We start from the raw sequence: 24,284 nt of genomic DNA, 5'->3' as shown, positions 1-24,284 counted from the left end.
TACATCATATCACTTATTTATTTATTACGACCACTTGTAAGGTAACAAGAAATAGGTCCGGAGAATATATCCATGCCATATTTACCATTTACAACTGTATTATAATTAATATTTTGTTTATTTATTTTGCAAAATAAAATCGTGTTAACCTATTGTAGGTATGTTTGCTTATATTGATACCATGTTAAACTCTTTCATCAGGAAATAATCTTTTAGTGCCTTAGAAGGTGTTTCTTAATGGATGTAGATTTACTGGGTGGGAAGGCTGTTCCGTTATTAATATAATTGCAGCCTGTGCATATGTATCATAAAAACGATTGAACGAACCTGTGCTAGGTACCTACTAAAGCAGAGATCAGGAACGTTGGGTAAGATCATAAGCAAGAATAGTGCAAAAAACATATATGGCATAAGAATACGTGATTTCACAGCCTTGCAACACTTCTATGATTATACATCATCATTTTGCACGATACTTTGAGTTCGTCGTGGCGTTCTTATGGAATACTAACTGATACAGAACATGCAATTTGCACCACGTATTTATACTTTAATATATATGTTAGAGGTAAGATCTTTATATATTTTAATTATTTATACATTGGTATTGTGAAATAAAGTAATATATTTCTTCCAGCAAATTTATAAATCTATGCATACCTAAAACAAGATGGCACCAAATACATTGTTCATAATTACGGGTTAAGACCATCACTACTCATACTAAATAATGTCTCTAAATTTTGTTTACGAGGTATAACGAAGTTATAGTTTATATCACTATGAATAATCAGCATTAGTTATTCCGCTGTCATAAGTAATTATGTTTTATCATGAATATAAATGATTACAATAAAAATATTTCTGTAGAATAATTTAGCAATTAATAATTTGTTTAATGTATTAAAATTATACGTGTTCAATTGTCTTCAATACATAATATTATATTACTGTTTAGAATATTCTGAAAGTTTCGATTCGATGGGTATCTGCACAAAGGTGATATGTCCATTTTTCTTCGAAAGTCAGGTTTAGGCTGATGTGGATAATGCCCGAAGTATTTTTGCAATTGGTGCACATTGCATTAAAACAAAAGAACCTCCAGTAAATATTCCATTAATAAAAACAAAGTTTTGCATGAACCTCTGATTTGTGAGATGCATTGAATGTTGTCACCTGCAAAAATTACGGCATGGACATATCACCTTTGTCCGTATACCCATCGAAATGTACTTTGTTAGCAGATCGATGTATCTTGATTTATAGTTCTGCATTTAAGTTAGTAGATTAATCAATTATTATAGTAAGTATTGTGTTGATTTCTTGTTCGTAGTTGCTATTCCACACATTCAATACACTATAAAATATGTGCAAAAAATATCATATACTATTTACTTAACTAACACACATCCAACCCACTGAAAGATACACACAAACTCAGATCTCCCATATTACTTATCAACCGTTCACAAATCTTGTTCTTGTTCTGTAACCACAGTGGTGGTTTTATAACAGGAATGCCGCGGCCTTAAGCCATGTCGACTATTACTCTATAATTGTCAAATACGAAGAAATTATTTTTTTATGATATACACTTTAATTGTCTATATCACACACCGAAGTTGCAATCAAAATGGTAAAGAGTCCGAAGTCGCTCGTCTTAAACTGTTTGGTATTTAGCTAACTTTTCGTTATATTGAAAATTAATGACACTAGAAAAGTCCACACTCTTTAAAAGTTGTAACAAACTTAAAATGAACTAAAAAACAAAACTAGGAACAAATATAACATTGTACCAAAGTAGAGCTCGGAGCATTGCTGCCTATCACGATGCCATGTTGCCCCGAACTTCTGACAAATCTCCCATGTTATCAAAAATTATGAAGCTGCCGTAAAATATGCAATGATCGTGCAAATAGTATTGGAATATTACCATGTGCAGGAAGAAGGTATCAAAACAGTAATAGTGTTGGCATATACGCTGATAACTTCCTTACTTTGTTAGTTTGTTACATTTCTAATAAATATATTTTTTCAGTTTACCAACAAACAAGAAACATATTCCACAAGACCAGTATTCATTTCGTAACACTTTCTGTAGAATATTCGGAGAACATATCAACTCCTTTAGATTACATATTATCATCCCTATCGATAGTTTTGTACAGAATATATAGGTATTGGGCATATCGCCTAGAAAGGGACGAACTGATTAGAGAAAAGAAAGCGGAGAAGAATATATCGATGTTGTTAGAAAGATACAGGAAATATCTTTTTAATTTGGCATCTCAAGACGAAATCATGACACTTCTCTTTACTCAATTTGTTTTGTTTTATTTGCAGTCTGCTGCGTTTTCTTCTCTCTCTATTTATCCGTACATATTCTTTCAATATTCAAGATCACACGTGTTCAGACCCTTCTCTCAAAGAGAACTTTGTCATTTGACATATATTTGTAAACGTTATTACGAAAATTTTACTTCTTTAACAGAGAAATGATTATTGTAGTCTAAAGATTTGATCTTCTATTTCATCTGTATTATTTCTTTTCTTTTAAAAACAATTAGTTCTACATTTTTTTGCAGAGAGTATATGTGGTAGTACTTAACATTTTATATTGTCTTTTCGGATACAGAATAACGGCGGTTCGATACTATCAGGTGTTAGACTCTTGAAAACTTTAATCCCTCCCAGAACAAAAAAAAAAAATCTGGCTACTTCCCTCCTCAAGACTGTACTATGTTTAAAACAAAATCAATATGTATATTTCGTTGTACGTACTAGAATATTAACCGTTAAGTTCCCTCAATGTTTAAACGAAGGGTGTTATAAAATAGAGGATCTGCCCATATGTATCTTCATCCTGTTACCTCAATGAAGAAAAGAAGGAGCATTGGCACAACAACCGAGTCTAATTGGCTACTCTAGTTTCCGCCGCGAATGCTAGCTCAAAACATTGCTCCTTATTGGGCGGAGAGGGCAGAGTCGGGAGTGGCGAAACTGTGACGTATGGCTTCACGATTTTCTTATATACGCAGATCCCCTAATTTTATATCATCCTTGGTTTAACCTTACTTTGAGATATTAAGGCATTTCAGTTTCTTCGTTAACAACGTGACTGCTTGTTTCTTTTGTTTTAATTGTACTGTTTTTGCTTTCTTATCCTGCCCAACAGATTCCAAGTTCAAGCTAACAACAAGAGGAATATGATCTGGTCGATTATCACATTTCTCAAAGGCCTCAATGTCAACAATAAATCGCACTATTTTTGAAATAAAATCAATCGAAATCAAACCATAATCAATTACAGTCCTAGAGTATCGTTTATTTCTTGGAATGTATGTATAATTTCCTTCTTCATCGCCGTGTGTTGTTCCATTCAGTATTTGCATCTTTTCCTTCTCGCAAAAGGCGATTAGCAATTTACCTGCAGAGTCGATTTTTGTATCACGACTTTCTCGAATCGTTTTTATCAAATTAGATGCTAACAATGCCTCAGATTGTAGCTCTACATTTAAGTTTCCCGAGTGAGCATTGAAGTCCCCCATTATAAGAATACAAGCATCTGGATAAGTTTTTCTCAAGGATTTTAGTTCGCGGCCTAGTTTTTCGTAAAATTTTGGAATATGATATAGTGAACACTGGCTTTGTCGGTAAGTGACTACGTATATAACACGCATAGAGTGCATTGTAACTAACAACCCCAAAGTATTAGGCAAATGCATGGGCAATTTTGTTACATAATGATGAAGTTCTTTCTTATACAGTATCATAACTCCGCCTGAAGGTGAACCTTTTTCATTGTTTCTGCACGCTCTCTTCACAAACCCACAAAATTGTTGTAGTGATTCAGGTATTCCATTTGGTAGTGTATTTGAGCGATCAGTGATTTTTGTTTCAACGAACCCTACTATGTCAAATGTTTCAATGTATGTAATGAAAGATTTAGCACGCAATCTGCATTGAAGACCTCGAACGTTCCAAAATAGTATTCTTAAGTTCCTTTCTTCAGCCATCTTGTTGTGTTACACTTTAAGCACTTACTTCCTCCCCAGTTTATTAGTAGCTATTATTATTATTTTGTTCCATTCCGTAAGCACTACATAATAATCCCTGTTTTACTCTCAGAACATCAAAGAATTTATACCTTACACTTCTCAAAAGATGCGAAACCATATTCATCCTTTATCTTTTTCAGTTGACTTTTAAAAATCCACAACCATACGGTGAATTAGACTCGTCGTACTCAATCAAACTTCAGGTCATGACAACAAATTTGCTCTCACGTTTTTCTTAATTCGATTTTTAATTATTCTTTACACTGTTCTGTTGAGTCTAATGCAAATAGTTGATAATCCTGTCAGCTATATCCTGTTGATTGGTAAGAATTCGAACGTAACTCGTCTGAAATACAAAAATAATAAATAGTAAAATTAGAAATACTGTCTATTAACTGTTTATATATATTTAGTGTACCTAAATTTTAAAGATTTACATCAGATTTTTCATTTGCACTCATACTTTTCTTTAATAAATATTTTTAGTAGCTATATTACATATATCTTGTGGCCAGTGGCGGTTCTGAAGAGAAGACATATTGCTAAAAACTTAAATTTTATCGTTATAAGCTAATTTAACCCTTTCGTGAGCTAATTTTTTCTACAAGTGATGGGACGATACCTCCTCCATGTTAACTAACACCCACTCAAAACAACCAAACAAACAAAAGAAATATTTTTTCTAGCGCAATTCCCATTTCCATAGTGAAAATGACTCATAACTAATGGGAATACTGCTTCCCAGTGGAGCAAGTAAGAGCTTACTTAGGCTCCTTTGGCGGGAACTCTTCTTCCCGTTGCCCACAAAAGGGTTAAATAAGGAACGTTGCTCACCACGGGGATATTTTTACATTTTGCTATACAGAAGTGGTTATATTTATGCAAGGCTAAAGAAAAAAGTATGCTCCTGATAGCTTGATATTTCAGTTTCAGATTGTAAAACTTACAACACAATTGAACCAATGAGAAGACTACCACAGAAATCTTTGTCAGGGAAGTCATTTTGTCCTTTGGTACTCAGGGACAGGTTGTAAGTTTCACCGTCCCTAGGCATAAAAGTGTTTACCACCTCTCATCCCGATATATAAAATTTTCACACGTTAGAAAATAAAAAAAAATGATAAATGCATACATTTGTTTCCAAGTTAAAAAAAAAAACTTCAATGAATGTTTACTTTGAATCTGCTGTAAAAAAAATTTGAATTGTAAGATAATTTACATACAGTTTCTAAAATAAAGTTAGAGAGAATGATTATTTTTATTTTTACACTACGCACTAGCGCAATAATAAAAGAAATTACTTTTAAATTTTATCAGAAACAGTGTGAATATTCTAACAACAAAAACTCACTAAAACAATGAAAAAGATGGCTTACTTAATTAAAAAAAAATATTTTATATATAATTAAAACAAAATTACGTAATGAAATAATTAATGGAAGCTTTAAGTAATGAATATACAGTGCGGATCTAGAAGGTAAACACTGGGGGGGCCAGCCAGTACCCAGACTATGATAGGTATTAATAAACAATAGCAAAAATATATAAATAATAGCATAAATTATTTTGTCACTGGAAAAACTGGGGGGCCTAGGCCCACCGGCCCTGCCCTAGATCAGCTACTGTGAATATACTTTGCAAACTAGAAAGATAGTGCGTTTTACATGTAATGATTGTGATAAATAATAGTGATTGTGACTGTTTTCCGGTTGCTTTTAATTTGCTAATGCATTCTCTTTTTTTTCTCATTGCGGAAAGTATTATATAGTCCCTAAATTTCATAGTCTTGGCTATTACATTAGTGAGAAACATTTTATGAATGATGATGATTTTTGCTCTGATATCACAAATAATAGCTACCTTAGCAATAAAATCACAAATTTTGCCAATTTCTGACTTGGGCAAGGTATTAATGTCACTAAGATCCTATACATAATGTAAAACTTTGTCTCATATAGATTATAGGTAGAGCATTTAATAAAAAGAGCGTCCGGAATCGGCTCCCACTACCAGTTTTATTATAAAAGCTTCCACTATAAAAAGTATTTTTTACAAAACACTATACAAGATAATCTCTCTAATATGAAAGCTTAATTATAGGGGTCTTTGACCGTAAGGTCGCAGAATCTCCAACAGAGCCCCGAAGCAGGCTAAGCGGAGTGGAATTGGGTGCCCAAAGCTCCGAAGCAAGCAGTGGGTAGGTTAGATGGCCAACAGAGCTCCGAAGCAGGCTAATCGGCTGAGGTTAGGACTCCCAGTCAGAGCCCCGAAGCAGGCTAATCCAGGAGGAAGGATAGGCGTAGTCCCGAAGCAGACTAGAGGCCCTGGGTTTAGGTTACTCCTAAAGTCCCAAAGCAGACTAGAGGGTCACCAGAAAACTGGTGTCGAGTTGCCTTCGTCCATCCAATTTATAGGGTTCCTTGGGTGGCGGTGGCCCTGCTGCTCCAATGTCGTCATCTGCTCCGTGGGAGGGGCCAGAACAAGGATGTTATAAAAATAGAGGATCTGCCCATACGTATCTTCATCATATGAACTCAGTGAACCCAAAAAACAATCGAGCATCGACTGATCCGGCACGTCTGATTGGCTATTCTCGTTTCCGCCATGATTGTTGGCTCGAAACATTGCGATCTTAGTTGCTCGGAGTGGGCAGAGTAGGTGTGGCGAAGCTGTGACGTATGGCTTCACGATTTTGTTGTATGGGCAGATCCTCTATTTTATAACATCCTTGGGCCAGAAGCTGTCGTCTGCATGTAACTGTAGATCCATCTGGTGGGAGATCCTCTTGCGGAACCACGTGGTGGTGTTTGTAAACACTGATGCGTGGAATTATTTATTTACAACATCACACAGGATATTACAATATATTTTTAAGCGTGTTCCACGACGTGCTTGATCAACGATAGCTGATGCACTCGCAAAGGGGTTATATCAAATAACGATTTCAACTTATAAAAAAGGCTGGATCAATCTGTGTCTATTCCCATTTGTTGCTCTAAATGCTCCCAAAATGTTTAAAATCTCGCTTCTTGAATGAATCAACGAGTTCGCCTCTGGTGTAATATCTGTCAGGATCTCTTAAGTTGGCTTTCAGCGAAGATCTATAAATCTCGATCAAATCAGGAATTTGCAAATTTCAAGATTTTAGAGAACAAAATGGTCAATGGTAATATCCGTGGAATAGTCTGTCTTTTAATTTATGATGATATGGTTGCAGCCCCGAATAACTCTGTGTTGGTGAAACATCTAGCCCACTCCAACAATTTCATTTCGCCGAATTCCAGAAAATTAACACATTTTTACAGTTTCAACTCAAAATGCAATTGAAGTTCAATGTTGAAGTTCAAAATTCAAATAACTTCTTTCTGTCAGGCAGCTCGGGAGGCCGAGACGGGCTTTATCCTTTAATTTCTAAAGACTTTTTTTTGTCAAATACTAGAATCGAACAAAAAAATTCTTAAATCCTTTTGTGATCTATTTAACTTCATCATTTGTGGAAAAGTACCTATAAAGTTCATCCGTTGTTTTTTGGTGCCAAACTTACAACGCTATAAAAGAAGTATAGTGGTATTCGGCCATAGCGGTTGGGAGTCTTTGGCGCTGAATTTTGGCTAAAAAAATCTCTATATGCTTAGAATAATTGAGCAAGTAAGAACATTTTATACCCCCATTAGTTTGATGTTTGTATTCCCAATATATACCGAAGCAGCTGTTCATGCAAGTGAAGTTTTGTTTTCTTCCACTCAGACTGTTGGAAGCTAGGGCTTCGTAAAGTTGAATATTCGTATTTGCGTTTAATGAGCTTCGCCGGAGTACCATGCATGGCTCATTACTGAATGCTTTTCCTTTAATTTATTTCTATGTTCATCAATGCTATGCTCAACCCGGTGATCTTTTTGGGCAAAAACAGTATTTATTCTTAGATAGGTATACAACAAGGTGACCCCCTTTGCCCAGCACTTGTCCTTATAACTATTCATTCTTTAGTTAAATCACTGGATACCGAATTAAATATTTGGTAGTTAGACAATGGAACAAATGGCGGTGAACCTGAGGTGGTTCTTTCATCCTTAATAGGAAACAAATGAAAAGGCATCTGTTCTTAGATTACGTCTTAATTTTTTAAATGCGAGGTTGGTTGTCTTGCGCAAAACTGACAGAACATTCAACGAAATCTTTAGAAGATTTAATAAGGCTGCTCCAGGCATACGTCCTCTATCCATTCAGAATGCTTGTGGGTGCTGCTCTCACCTCGGAAACACTTACTAACGTGCTATTGAATAAAATATAAAATTTAGAATTGTTCTTTTCTCGACTTTCCTCAATTTCAGCGCAATCAGGCTTTCTTCTTTTACTGTTGTTTTTGTCAATTCTTCGCTTAACATATTTTTTACTATGTTTTCCAGCTTAGCATGAGACTTAATTGTTGAAAATATATGATTATATCCTGAAAATTGGCATTTAATCAATTTTGAACTGCTCCTTAAATGACGACTCTTGGATGCAAGCATGTTTACCTGGTAGTCTTGGTATTCGACGAGCTGTGAATATGGCGATTCCTACATTCTTAGTGCCTTTGCACATATCTTTTCGTTTAGTCGAAGCCCTCCTTCTACAGGATTATTGTTTGGACCCAGATGAGACTATTCAGGAAGGTTTTAGTAGATGGCCAAGTTTACAGACCTCCCAGAAATTGGCAAGAGGAGTTACCACTCATGTTGGTAAACACCAATTATATCTCTCTTTCATAATCACATGTAACAATCTTTTGTTGTCCAGGAAGATCCCTCCTGAAGCGAGTGCATGGTTTATTGCAATATCTTCCACGACTTAGGCCTTCATTTGTTAAATGAAAGCTTTCGAATTGGTGTTGCCTTACGTTTAGGTTTAGTTATATTTTGAGTCTCATCGCTGTCCAGTGGAGATTAAGTTAACGAACGTTCTCCACACGGTTTTTCATGCGTGAAGAACACCGGTAGATACGACCGACATTCATCTGTTACTGATACAATACTACGAGCCCTTAATACTGCTGGAAAACATTCAATAGGTGCACCTGGCTGCTATCGTTTGGATGAAAAGCGACCTGATGGCCTGACATTGGTTACATGGATGAGAGGTAAGTGATTATTATTGTACTTAATGTGCGATGATATATCTATACGCTCTATTTAAATGTCCATCTGTCTGTAATGAACGCTGGAGCTGTTGTTAATCGCAAAAAGGCCGAAAACTAAAGAAAATATTGCAACATTCTTGAATTTCTTTCACTTCAATTGCTAAATTTAATTAAATAAAACTTTGTTAATTATCTAATTGTTGTAAGGGAATAGTTTATTAATTTCAATGCTTAAAAGGAAGAGTTATATAATTTTGAAAAATTGATGAGATCGAGACCATTCTCCAACAAGATCTTAGCCTAGTATCGGATTCGGATGTCAACGATAGCATTGCTAAGTGGTTATCTATAGTGGGATCAGATCCCCCTGACCTTGATAAGAGAGGACTACAATCCTCTTGGGACGATCCTCTTATAAATCATCACTTTTCAGCTCTGCTTCAGTCATCCGATAACCCAGAAGATAAGGCCAGACTTCTAGCTACATCATCTCCAGAAGCAGGCGCTTGGCTCCATGCTATCCCGTCACCTTCTTTAGGATTACATCTTCCCAATGACAGTTTTCGAATTGCCAGTGCACTGCGTTTGGGAGCAGATGTTTGCGAGCAACACAGATGTCCTGCCTGTAGAAGTGTCGTAGACAAGAAGGGCCTTCATGGACTCTCCTGTGCCAGTAGTGCGGGCAGACATTCACGCCACTCCAGCGTCAACGACATTATCATGAGGGCACTAATTTCAGCAGGAGTTCCTTCTATATGTGAACCGTTGGGATGCAGTCGTGCAGACGGCAAGAGGCCAGATGGTATGACTCTAATACCGTGGAAGAAAGGAAAAGCACTTCTATGGGATTTTACTTGTTCCGACACCTTCGCCCCTTCAAATATACATTCTTCCTCAGCACAAGCTGGTAACGTGGCTGCTCGCCGGGAAACAGAAAAGCGCAGGAAATATAGCAATTTACTCGACAAATATCATTTTGTCGCTATAGCTGTCGAATCGGGTGGTTCATGGGGTCCCGAAGGCCTTAACTTTATAAAAGAAGTTGGTCATCGCATTCGTTTATCGTCAGGAGATGCTAGAGCAACCTCGTTTCTACTGCAACGCATCAGCATGGCAGTACAAAGAGGGAACGTTGCATCAGTTTTGGGAACGCTACCCTCTGGTAAGGAACTGGAGGAGATCTTTTGTTTGTAATCTCGTTTTTGTTTCATTGTTAAATTTTAATGTAAATAATTAGGCAAAAATTGCTTTGTTGTGACAATACATATATATAATTTGAAAAAAAAAATTTTGAAAAATTGTAACAATTAAATACCGAGTTCGCATATACGGAAATAAAATTTAAAATAATAAATGCTTATTTTTTTAAAAAAAAAAAAAAAGTTCCGTTAAACTTTAATAAATTGTCACTTTGAAACTGCTACAAAGAAAGATTTGAATTGTAAGATTTTTTAAAAAGTGAAGTTAGATAGAATTATTAGTTTTATTTTTACACTACGTACCAGCGCAATAATAAAATAAATTAGTTTCAAATTTTGTCTGAAGTAGTGTGAATATCCAAATACCACAAATACTACTAAAACTATTAGAATAATTGTTTTGATTGCTCTTACTGTAACTCTAAAAGAAACCAGCAAAAAGGTAGCTCTGATTGGTAAGTTTTTTTAAATGTGTAGATCTTCACTTGATGAGATCATTTGTTGAAAGACCATACAGTGATATTAGATTGAGGCATTTTGGTTTCAAAACTAGATATATTCATAGGTTCATTACAACAAGTAGTCCTCATTATATCCGAAGTACTATCCCTTTTTGTACGCTTAGGGCCCAAATCAGAAACAAAATCCAATTCTAAAAAAGAAATGCAAAACAAATTAAAATTACTTACATGCGGAAACAGTAGATTGACGTCTTAAATATACTACAGTATTTACTTATTACCTACATGTATGTCTGTGCCGTAGTGATCTTTACTTTTGTGTATTTATTGGTATTATAGCATAAAATGAATGCAAAAGGGATTTAATTTAAAATGTAGAAACAGCGCTGTTTTATTCTTTTTTTCTTTCTTTCTTCTTTTTTTTTTTGTAACCTATTCACCTTCCTTTTTTTCTCCCTGTACTCCACTACAGTATATTTTTGGGATATAGAGTTTGGTGTTTTCTTAATTTAAATGATCTGGTATTATGGTTGGAGTCTTTTGTCAATATGTCATGTGATTGCTATATTTGAATTTGATTGGTTGTTTGTCCTTCCGATGAAGGAGCCTTGAAAATAGGTGATTGAGCCCGTCACTTGTTCTCTTCGCGAGGTATGTGTAATACCATATTTAATATTGTGTGTAGTATAATTTATTTGTGAATTTAAAATCATTTTCTGGGTTTTCCGTGAGTATATAAAAAACATGTAGATAGAAAATTGTTAAATATTCTAATTGAACCATCAGTTCTAATATTGTTATTGAATTTCTGTGATATAAATAATTATATTTCAAATGTGGTTAACGCTGAATATGACTTGTGGTAAGGCAAGAGCCATCTTGGAATTTTACTTCATACAACATGTGCCTGATGAATTTTTCAGTAATTATAAATTTCTTATGGTTTTTCCATGAATCGAATTTATTTAAATCTACTAGTGGTTGAAAATATTTTTCAAGATCGAACAAAACTTTTTGAACTTCACAAATTCGTTGTTCTATTCAACATTACGTTTTTTTTGTTTTGTTTTATTAAAAATAAAATTTGTTAATGTTATCGGAATTCTTTTTTTTTTGTTGTTGTTGTTGTTTGTTTGTTTGTTTGTTGTTGTTTATCAAGTGGTGTCATCATGCTCCTGTAACCCTTTAAAACGTATTATTATTTGTTGAGCTTTAGCATGCCATTCTTTTTCAGTAGCCTACATTTTTACGTGCGCTAAGCGGCGTTGTGAACCACATACCTGGCCGGCAAACTCTTCTCGGAGGGGCTACTTGTTTGAGTAGAGGGAAGGGAACGTGAAACTTTCTTTCCTGATTTTCAAAGATTTAGTTTCTCTGGAAGGGACGGTAATGGTAACATTACCCACCTTGGCTGTTACATGTCCACTAAGAAACGTAGTTGCAATTGTCATAACTAAAAATTACTTTTATACATGGAAAGGAAAATTACTTTTATACATTACTTACTTCACGGGAAGGAAGAAAGAAGTGCCTACGAAATTCAGGAGCCTTGTAGGTACCGCGTCCCCTAGTACATCCTGTCTCTGGGATAAGTATCCTGTCCTAAATTATTTAATGCATTAATTCTAGTATATATACAACTTTCTGAAGCTTTCTAATACTGTTTTTTTTTTCGATTTTGTAGAAGTGAAATTTAATTTTTTAGAAATTTGACTTACCTCACGAGTTGACACAGATTGTGACTACCTATACTCAAGGGACTACTATTTTTCTTTTCATAAATGTCGAAATTCCTTAAAACAGTTATCTCCACTTATCCGTCCGAAAGGTATGAGAACAAACATGATACAAAAATCAGTCTAATAGTTCTGAATTTTTGCGATACCTTTTAGGTTTACTTCTTCAAGATGTCTTGGCAGAAATCCTTTATTTCTGGAGAACATAACACTTCTTTGTTGTCACAAAACCTTGTTTAAAGGCCGAAAATTAAATTATCTAAGGACGGTACAAAGACTGGTCTTATGAAATACTCTTCCGGGGAATTGCTTGCTGAATTTGAACTTTTCGTTTCTTTCTTTTTTTTTTTTTTTTTATCCGTCAGTCGAAGGGGATCAATTTCACTCCCAAAGACTTCTTTTGCTAGTTTAGAACAAGGTTTTTAAATATCACCAAAATCTCGTACTACCTGAAAATTACGTCTTCCTCATGTTCCACTAGCGCAAGACGATAGTTTTTTGAATACAGATTTTTTTTAATGTATTTGTCACTCGCTTAGTACAACGCGTCGTTTGTCACCCAAAAACACGTTTCTGAATACCACTGAAAATGTTTTTGATCGTATACCTAAGTTTGAACCTTCAATATTGAGCGTGAGTTCGGGATCTTAGATTTTATTAGTACTGTGTTACTTATTTCCAAATATTAGATTTGCTAATACCTAAGGAGAGGCAATCATTAGCAAAGCACCTCAAAGTGAGATCGTCTTTGTACTTAGTGTTTAAAACTAAAATAAACACATGTCCTTACCATTCAAAGCATTCAACATAAAGTACAACCTTGTCTGGTACAGCTTTTAAAATTTGACTACAAGTGTGTCCCTAATGTGAGGTTCTTTTTTAAGCAGTCCTTCTACTTAAGTATTATCATACCTAATACTTGGAAGTGAATAACTCAGTAACTAATAAAAATCAAAGATCACGCACCCATATTCGACATTCAAGATTCAAAATTAAATATATGGGTCTAATAAAAAAATTGTTGAACTATAGATCTCCTGTTATTACACCGAAATAACATCAAAGAAAACAAGAACTAAATTACATGTCACAGGAAAATTCTCAATGATGCTGAGTAGGTACACTCATGTCCAAAATTATTGTCGCATGTCTATGAATATGTTGTTGTAGAAATATAATTTGATAACGAATTCGCCCGGTATTTCTTATAATGTTAGTATGTGTATAATCGGCAAAGACATGTATGTGCCAAATTTCATGTGAAAATAGCGGTAAATCAGAACAATAAAACGAAAATAAAACTTTCTTGTCCATTTACCAACATTTTGTTTTATTCATTCTAATTTTCGTATTTATAATTCTTTTCCTATGAAATTTACCACAAATATACATTTCCCAATTATACACATACTACCAGTATTAAAAGTACCCTGCAAAGTCATTATCAAATTATATTCTTAGAAGAAGACAATTATAGATATGCGACAATTATTTTGGACATGAGTGTGCATATTACTATCTTTATTTAACAGAAGATTTAACCAATTCAGCACGATCGCAATCCTCAAACAAATTTAATAATTCTTTGATTCTTATTGCTCCCTGAAATCCATTCTAAACATAATCTTTTCTCTTATCATTAGCAAAAACACTATCTCAACCTCCCCGACTACTGTCCTGTTTTGAAGAAATTCCTACTTTACTTGCGGATTTTAAATTTACTCGCCAAATTTGACGGAGTAAATGTTATCCTTAGACAAGTCGATTTACTAGGAGCAATCACGCTAAGAAGCACAACTGTGTCCTACTCCCGGTTAAGTAAGTACCTTTTCCCCCAGAGTAACAGCTTAATCTAGTTTGAAGAATCTTGTTCTATGAGTACTAAATTCCACTCCACTATCGTAATACTAAATCTGAGTTTAAATTTGATTAGGATTATTTTTTATTCTAGTTCTTTTCTTTCCTCTTCCCTCAGTTTTTCTTCTAACCCCTTTCACTTTTGTTCTTGATCAAAATTTCGGGGGCCATGTTACTTCCGTTTCCCCCTTGACTATATCCCTCTATACACATACGCTTAAGAACAGAAGATATTCCAGTAAATCTACATAAAATTATTCAAATTTAACACAACCTACCTCCAGTATATACATATATTTTCTCGGCGTTGATTAATGCACATTGCTCGGGGTTGAAATTTGTTAAAAATGAAAAGATAAATTTACCCTACCCCACAATTTAAGAAAAATATTTCATGATAACTAAAGAAATATGTATACGAGTATTTGAATTTGACGCCTTCCCATTGCTTAGGGTTAAAATTAGTCAAGAACAAGGGTTGAATTGACCACTAATGAGAGTTAGTGGAATTTCCCCCAGCCCAAAAACTGTCCAGTGTTTTATTTTATTTTATTATTTTTTTATGGGGTAACGACCACCTTCTAAAATATACTCCATATTAAGGCTGCAATGATAGCCTTAATATGATTGTAGTTACTTTCTTCAATCTTGTTCCTCGGTACACACCATGTTTTAGATTTAGTCTAATATAGGCTATGTACACTCATGTCCAAAATTATTGTCGCATGTCTATAAATATGTTGTTGTAGGAATATAACTTGATAACGAATTCGCTCGGAATTTCTTATTATGTTAGTATGTGTATAATAAGCAAAGACATGTATGTGGCAAATTTCATGTCAAAATAGCGGTAAATCAGAACAATAACACGAAAATAAAACTTTCTTGTCCATTTAGTAACATTTTGTTTTACCCATTCTAATTTTCGTATTTATAATTCTTTTCCTATGAAATTTACCACAAATATGCATTTCCCGATTATACACATAGTATCAGTATTAAAAGTACCCTGAAAAATCATTATCAAATTATATTCTTACAAGAAGACAGTTATAGATATGCGACAATCATTTTGGACATGAGTGTACTTATGTATCAGGAGGAGATTTCCAACATATAGAGCCTACTACTATTAAAAGAAAAAAAATATGATTGGGAATCATGCATAAAGAACTTTGTTCGTGCTCATCAAGTTTGGGGCATGGGTGTTCAACTGAAATCAGGAACAAAATTCAATGTAACTACATTCCATTCATTTTTGTAATAATACGTAATCGCGTATTAGTACAAATAATAAAATAAATTTATCCATATGTTAGTTAATTACAAATCGGAAAGAATTTACTTTTAAAAAATACTAAAATTATGCATCTACTTATTAAAGACTACATTTGGAAAATTACACATAGGCTACACAAACGAAAAAGAGTAGCATTAAGAAGAAAATAAAATCATCTTATGATAATTACAAATGCAGAAATCAGTACCATAATTTGAATCAAAGAAGCTACTAACGATTCACTTTAAGAAAATTACTAAAGATCTACTTCTATTTTCTCAACAGTATACTTGGACAATTAAACATACAAAAACAAAAAGAATTCTTCTAACAACTGCAGTACATCTGAAAACTCCTGAATTGTTCTTATGTATCTGGTGAAGCATGTGACGTAAAGTACGATTATATTGTTACAAAGATCATATAATAATAAAATCTATTGTAAAAACAAAAAGACAATTAGAAATGAGCTCTTTTTTGGGAAAGAAAAGGGTTTTGAACATTTCAGTTTTTCTAAAAAGGCGACCTTTTATTTTCTAAAGTATATTTGTTAAAGTAGTTTGTTTAATCTTTGGCTCCTGGCCTTGTACTATTAAAGTATTTGCCTGGCGTGTTTTAAGGGAAATTAAAGGAATCTTCAGTTACAGTGGGTCTCTCAGGGATTCGAATCCTGAGTGTAATAGGGGATTTTATTCTTATTCTTTATATAATATTACCCACCTATTCGTTACTCTAGGGAATTATCTCCTTCCTACTTTCAATAAATCGAAACATAAGCAAGTACCAATGGGGAAGCATGTCCCACGAAACGCGGATGGGACTTCAAGTAATGCCCCTTTTTGTGATAAGGAAGATCCATATTAGGATTATGGTTTTGAATGTAGGTATAAAATTTAATAAACCCGATTTTGAGTTTAACGTTCCTTTCAGAAGCGAGGCTACATGAGACGGGACCTACTGATTAACGTGAAATCCGAACCACACGAGCTCCCGCCGGGAATCGATTCCGGGTCTCCCCACACCAAAGGCGCTCATGTTTAGCCAAGAAGGAGCCTAATAAACCTGATTTTGTCTAATAAAGCCGGGCCAAGTGATTGCCCAGTAGAACTAAACGTCACCCCAATAAAAGCCACTGGGCTATTTTTCCAAACAAAACCTCGGTTTTTCACAAGCCTGCCTCTAACGAGGATCAAATTAACCTAAATGATTTTAATGTGTTTCGCTCTAATCTTCGTAAAAATCATTCGACTTCATACAATATGGTTTACACGATGTTTCAGTATTTTCTACAATTTCCGTAGCATGCAATCAAAATCAGTAAGTTCTAAGGAAGTGGTTTAACCTCGTCCCCTCGATTAAAAAAAAAAAAAAGAAAACTTTCGCTGTATTGACTTGCTATATATTTTTTTCTGAGGCTTACCAAAGAAACAACTTGAAATTCATAATAATGAGGAAGTAGATTTGACCGTACCTTCACCCATGTTAGAAACACATATTCCGCGTAAATTTCGCCAAAATTGTGCAATTTTATGTAACATATAGTAGTTTTCTTTGAGATTAAGGAGTTTGTCATTAATTAGAGTTAAAGGGAAAAAGATTGAGTCACGCCATCTCATGAAGCAGGTTGATAATTACTTTATGAAACATTACGTATGTCTAATTTGAACCTTTTCAGTGGGACCTATTATTACTGCTCGCAAATTCACGACCTCAACTTTTAGATTTTATTTCACGGTAACTTTAGTTAATCTAACATAAATAAAATAAAGAGTTTGTTTGTGTGTTTGTATGGTGTGCGGCCTGGGGACCAGACGAATGGACCGAGAGTTACCAAATTTGGGTCACGGGTACCTTGGTGTTGGCCCTAGACCAAGACGAAGCGTTTTTTTTTCTTAATTCGAACCAGGAGGTTTCAGTTGGGCGTTTACCAGGACATGTAAAAGTAGTAGAAAATGCCCGATATTAGTGTCGAGTTCACAGTTTCCACGGTCGCTGAGATCAATGGTCAAACTCCGATCGCATTCACCCCATTCGGCTGCGGGGCTGGGATCACCGGGGAAGGGATACCGAAACATAAAAATAATCTGAAGTGACCGATATTAGTCAAATCCATAGTTTTCGCGGTCGCTGAGATCAGTGGTGACACTTCCATAAGCGATGACTTGGAAATTCAGCTACCATTTACACGGGCCGGGGCTCATCTGCGGGTGGGGGTTACCAAAACGTGAAAATAATCCAAAATGACCGATATTAGTGTCAAATCCATAGTTTTCGGGGTCGCTTAGTTGAAACTTAAGGTCGCGTTTACTTTGAAATTTAGTCCCCGTCAGCTAAGGAACTGGGACCATAGTAGAGGGGTCATCGAGACATGTAAAAGTAATCTAAAATGAACTATATTACTGTCAAATCCATAGTTTTAGCGGTCGTTGAGATGAATGGTGATACTTCCAACGCGTTGACTTCCAAATGCAGCCCCCCATCCGCTGAGGCCCAGATGCGTTTTGTTTTTCAAAAATCGAACCAGATGGAGGATGTGTAAAAGTAGTAGAAAATAATCGATATTTTATTTTCATTGTTCAGTTTGTTTCCATAGATATCTTATCTGATCCATGCGAAGAATGGGTATATTCAGCTAGTAATAAATAAAATACATAAATAATTAGAAGTATAGGGCCTTAATCATGAAACAGAATATCTGTTTTCTTCGAAATTTAAAACTTACACCTACTGTTTGGGACTGAAGTTGGTAAAACGTCTTTTGGATTTAGAAATACCTGTGCCTCGTTTATCACTAGAACTTGATTCTGGTCTACTTTGCTATGCTAGAAAACAGGCGTACCATTCTCTTTAGTTCATGTTGCATCCCTTTTAGCTCACATGTTCTCCCAATATAGTAGCTATTAATGCTTTGTCAGATGGCATTGTCCTTTAATTCAATTTTCGTGAATGTGAGATAATGTAGTGAAATACGGCCTATACTGCGAGTGTTGTAGGTGCTCTGTAAACTCCCAATTACACCAGATTTAATTTGACGTCGTGGTTTGAAGCCTACGTTAATAGTAGGTTACATCCTTCGTAATCACGTCGTTGCATAAAGACACAAAAGACAGAAACTGAAAAGACTCAAATTCAGCTATTGATTATAAACTGATGAAATCACTCGTACTTCATGTACTCATTCCGAAAACAAGAGTGTTGCTTTGAATAAAGTGTTCTTGTATTATTTATACTGTATTTATTTTAAATATATTTTTGAAGTTTCTCATAAACTTCAATTACGTTATCACTGTATTGCTAGCGGTGATAATAATTGGGAAAAATGTAAGTAAAAGGCTAATAGTAACCGCAAGAAAGAAACCACATCACTAGGAAGTACTTTCAAAGAACGGCGTCTTCATCTTCAGCCTAGGCACACTTCGAAAAGGATTTAAACCATAGGAACGAAAATATGAATAGGTAAAAATGGTTAAAAAGGAATTTTAAAAATATGCATATCAAAAATCTTCTTGTCACTAGAAATAGATATACATTAATAGTAATTCACTTGTCTCTGTTCACTGTTGTTCACTGAACACTGTTGTTTTCCTTTCTTCATTCTTCTTCCGGGCGGCAGAAATGACTAGTAAAAACACTGCTCCAAATGTCATTTATGTCATCTTTATCTAAATTGAGTCTCGGTGTCTCCTTACAAATGAAGCAAGCCTCTTCAATTTTCCGTTCAGTTGCTGTTTTTGCATTTTTGATCAAACATGAATTAGCAATGTTGTGGTTCTTGCGTTTCAGATGCGATGCAAATCCAAATAACTGTTGTAAACTACACAGAGAAAAATCCGTTCTCCGGACCGGAGAGCGGTACTTTTCATAAATATACGGTATCCTCTTGCCTACTATAGAAATCAGTACGGGGCATACGTTATCCGTATGCTACATAGGCACTCCCCTTCGATGTTGCATCATGCAGTTGCAGGATGTCTGACATCTAACAATTTTCCGTATATCACATGCATATACTTATGTTACCTTCGTCGGCTATATGTTATATACGTCCATTTGTATGTGAGATGCTGACCGCCTACATTGTTTCATACGGAAAATACGTATAGATGGAACACTTATACAGAAAGTATTGTAAAACATGCGTTTTCAGTTATACGTTTGCTGTGCGTTAAGTCCAAAAACTACAGGAATTACGCATGTAACCTATCTTTTTAAGTACGCCACCTACATTTTTTTCTCAGTGTACGAGATTTGGATATGCGAATGTGTTCAGCGATTCTGGTATAAATATTTCTTGTTGTTTGACTTATATATATTTAGCCACATTGACATTTAACCGGATAAACGCCGCTACTTTGTTGAGAATAGTAAAAAATGATTTAAAATTTGCAATATATTTTTTCTATAGATTTATTGGAAGTTTGGAGACCTTGATGTTATATTTATACAATGCCTTCTTAATTTTTGCAGAAATACGTGGGACCATACCAGAGTTGACGTGGGTCAATGAAAACTTGATCCACCCACTATGATCCACCACCCACTTTGACCCACTCTAACCCACCACCCACCATGAACCACTCTCGTCCACTGTGACCTATTCTGACTCACCAAAATCCATCGTCATCAACTCTGACACATGATAAAGGGCCTTTTCTCTTTAGACTAAAAAGTTTACATTTGTAATAAAACAAGACTGTTAAATTGTCACTAATCGGAGTTTGAATTTCTACTGTCAATCGCTCAAGTACCAATCTGTTACAATAACAGTGGATCTGACCTTTACGATATAAAATGGTAAAGTGTTTGTCACTAAGGAAATTGAAGAACTTCGAGGGGGGGATTAATGTGTGCTTAAAATACACTTGTACTAAGAGAGTATTCTTGAAAGTGTTAATTTCTCAACGCATTTCAAAAGAAACTTCTATTCGCAGGAAAATACCCCTGTACAAATGGAAAAGATTGTGATTTCTCAGTTCACAGTATTTTTCTCCAAAAGACTTGACAAATCAGTTTTTCATAGCGTATAAAGGTGCTCGGATATCCTCTGTGGGAGCATCTCCATAAAGTATGCTCATAATTGTAATTTGTGTAATCACTAAAACACCACGTTAAATTTAAGTTACAAATATGCATAATTGCAATTATTATGAATATTTATTCAAAGTAGTTTATCTTCTAGTTTATAAAAAACAAAGAAGAGATTTATTTAAAATTAGGTACAAAGTTGAATAACAGAAATAAGCCATTAGAAATACAAGTATACATTTTCCATAACTCGTAATTTGGCAACTTAAAACAGATCTGAAATCGGATTTTTTTTCCTCTTGGCCTCCAGGACTTCTTCGTGGTAAATCATTCGCAGCGGAATGATGTCCATCCTTCAACCTCGTCTACTTTGAGCTTGTCTAGTGGTGGACCATTAACATTGATGAACAACAAGTTAGATAGTGTTTGATCACTTAGTCTATTTTTAATATCAGTCATCTGTAAATTCATAAGAGGAAATCCCCGTTCGCACTCTGTCGTGGAAATTGATAATACTTCTACCCGACGTAGAAATTTCTGCATCTAATCATCGATAATCTGCTTGTTAGACTTACGCCTGATAACGATTTTTCTCGGTCAGTTTTGAAATACGCAGCAAGAAGTATCACCTTTCTATCACCATACAACATATTTTCCATATCAACCATGTCAGTTGGCAATGTCGACTCATGGAGAACAAAAATTTTATCTAGACCTACCACAGCTTCGATAGGGAATCTTGTGCATAAATTATCAATTAAAGCCTGATAAACTGTTTATTTATTGTTTATAAATTTAATTTTTGTAATTACACATGAAGGTTTCATGTTATTATCAAGTTTCAATCCCCCCTAGAAATCAAAAGGGATCGAGGTTCCGGGGAAGTGTTCAGAGGTGCCTGGGAACTTTTCCCTTCTTCCCCTTCAATTACCACACTGCTGTTTGTCATGGGCCATATTACGATGAATTTCAATTAAATTATCATAGTATAATTATTTCCTTGTTGAATTACCGATACTTTTCAGTGGAAAAAGGAATGAAATTTGAAAGTCCCAAATCAAGGTAAGTAGACCAACGTAGAGGAAAAGAGAATGTAAAATTTTCCGTATACAATCCATTTTGCATACAATTCAAACTTAAAATTTCCGTGTCATTAAGCTTACAGTACAAATTTTATGTCTATTTTCCCCACAACTTTATGGGTTGATTGCCCTGTGCTGTAAGCGCTCCATATAATAAACATAAGCTTCAGCAATTATTATAGTAGAAAGCAATGGATATATGAAGCGAAACATTGTATTTTCTGTTTCTGAATTTTTTCTTCACTAATATCGATCGTTTTTGATCATTTTTTTACAAAAAAAAAAAAAAAAAAAAACACTACCAATTTTCAACATATAGAAAGTCCCATTTTCCCATAAATGAGAATTTTAAGAAATGCTAGGACATATTCTGTTTATTTTCAATAAAGAGTTAATACACTGAATTTCAGCTCCGTAAGTTTATCGGCTTGCGAGATACTCAATTTTTTTTCGCAAAAATTCGGATCCTCACTAGCTCCTTAGGATATATATTAACATGAAAGCAATATAACACCCCAGTTTAGATTAAGGCCTAACTATATACCAAAAGTCATTTCATTTGACTTTGCAATTTGGCCGTGATGATCACGCACCCACAGTTACATTCAATTTTTTATATAATAATTTATATATCACAGTGATTCAAAAATGTATTTTTTCCAGTAGTTGGCTCCTCTAAAAGCTCACAGGCCTCGAAAGCCAAGTAGTAGTATAAGTCCTATTGCTATTATTACAATTACAAATATCAATATCCAAAAGCGCCTGAAGTTATTTTTTGACTTACTAGGATTGTACTTGAACCTGAACCCACAAAGTGGAGATGATGTATATATTTCCTGAAAGCTTGGGTCAAGGTAAATTCAAAACCGGTTACCAAAATTGGGGAGGTCTCATGCATTCCGCTTGGAGCAGAACCTTACTCATTTTTATTAAAATCTTTAAGCGTGTCTATAAGGTCCATTACAACCCCGAAAAATCTGAAACGTTGAGACAGAAATGAAAACAGAAAAAACATGTCTTTCATCATTTCAAAGTACAACGTATCAAAGTAAAATAAATTCTCCCAGGGTCCCAGACGGGATCCAACTGAAAATTTTAAAATGAAAATTGGGGTCAATTTGCATATCGTATGAAAGTTGTTAAATAAAAGAAGATAAATGAAGTCTCGACTCTCTACGATAAGCCTGTGCAAAATAACGCTGGGTCAAAATATCAACACAATCTTCAGTACAAAGTCTATGGCCACTCGTATTAATTTGAAGCGGTGGGATAGGTGTAAAAACAAAAATACGAATATCTTATTATTTCAAAAGTATAACGATTAAAAGTAAAAAAATGTCCCAGATTCCCTCGCAGGGCTCCAGACAAGGTTCAACTCAAAATTTAGAAATGGGAAAGAGGTTCAAGTTGTTTATCATATGAAAGGGAAACTGATGTGAAGTGAAAGATGAAATTTGTCTTGACTCTTGATGATAATCCTGTGCAAAATAGCGGTGGGTCAAAATGTCAAAACAAGCGTATTGAAATATTCTAGTTTGTTTGTTTGTTTTACACGTGCTTCATCGTTTCAGATTAATAGGAGTGGCCATAGACTTTGAAATGAAGGTTGTGTTGATATTTTGACCCAGCGTTATTTTGCACAGGCTTATCGTAGAGAGTCGAGACTTCATTTATCTTCTTTTATTTAACAACTTTCATACGATATGCAAATTGACCCCAATTTTCATTTTAAAATTTTCAGTTGGATCCCGTCTGGGACCCTGGGAGAATTTATTTTACTTTGATACGTTGTACTTTGAAATGATGAAAGACATGTTTTTTCTGTTTTCATTTCTGTCTCAACGTTTCAGATTTTTCGGGGTTGTAATGGACCTTATAGACACACTTAAAGATTTTAATAAAAATGAGTAAGGTTCTGCTCCAAGCGGAATGCATGAGACCTCCCCAATTTTGGTAACCGGTTTTGAATTTACCTTGACCCAAGCTTTCAGGAAATATATACATCATCTCCACTTTGTGGGTTCAGGTTCAAGTACAATCCTAGTAAGTCAAAAAATAACTTCAGGCGCTTTTGGATATTGATATTTGTAATTGTAATAATAGCAATAGGACTTATACTACTACTTGGCTTTCGAGGCCTGTGAGCTTTTAGAGGAGCCAACTACTGGAAAAAATACAGGCTTATCGTAGAGACTCAAGACTTGATTTATCTTCTTTCATTTAACACCAACGTTCATACGATATGGAAGTTGATCTCCCTTTCCATTTACAAATTTTGAGTTGAACCCCGTCTGGAACCCTGTGGGAGACCCTGGGAGAATTTATTTTTCTTTGATACGTTGTACTTTGAAATGATGAAAGACACGTTTTTCTGTTTTCATATCTGTCTCACAGTTTCAGGGTTTTCGGGGTTGTAACGGACTTTATAGACACGCTTAAAGATTTTAATAAAAACGAGTAAAGTGCTG

The 24,284-nt window shown here is 34.8% G+C and overlaps 1 protein-coding gene across 1 annotated transcript in view; it reads right to left on the bottom strand.

Moving 5' to 3' along the window:
- Window positions 1-507: 507 nt before the first annotated feature.
- The window catches only part of LOC145681668 (uncharacterized), a 44,309-nt gene continuing 20,532 nt past the window's right edge, over window positions 508-24,284 (bottom strand). Inside the window, exon 4 of the mRNA XM_081753290.1 lies at window positions 508-4,404. Within this exon, the coding sequence (XP_081609416.1) occupies window positions 3,072-4,016 (945 nt within the window). The 5' untranslated portion in view covers window positions 4,017-4,404 and the 3' untranslated portion in view covers window positions 508-3,071. The remainder of the gene's footprint in view (window positions 4,405-24,284) is intronic.

Source organism: Thermobia domestica, chromosome 3 (assembly GCF_964235325.1).
Source record: "Thermobia domestica chromosome 3, izTheDome1.hap1.1, whole genome shotgun sequence".
NCBI lineage: Eukaryota > Metazoa > Arthropoda > Insecta > Zygentoma > Lepismatidae > Thermobia > Thermobia domestica.
The sequence above is the reverse complement of the archived record's forward strand: the minus strand, read 5'-3'. Positions and strand labels throughout refer to the sequence as shown.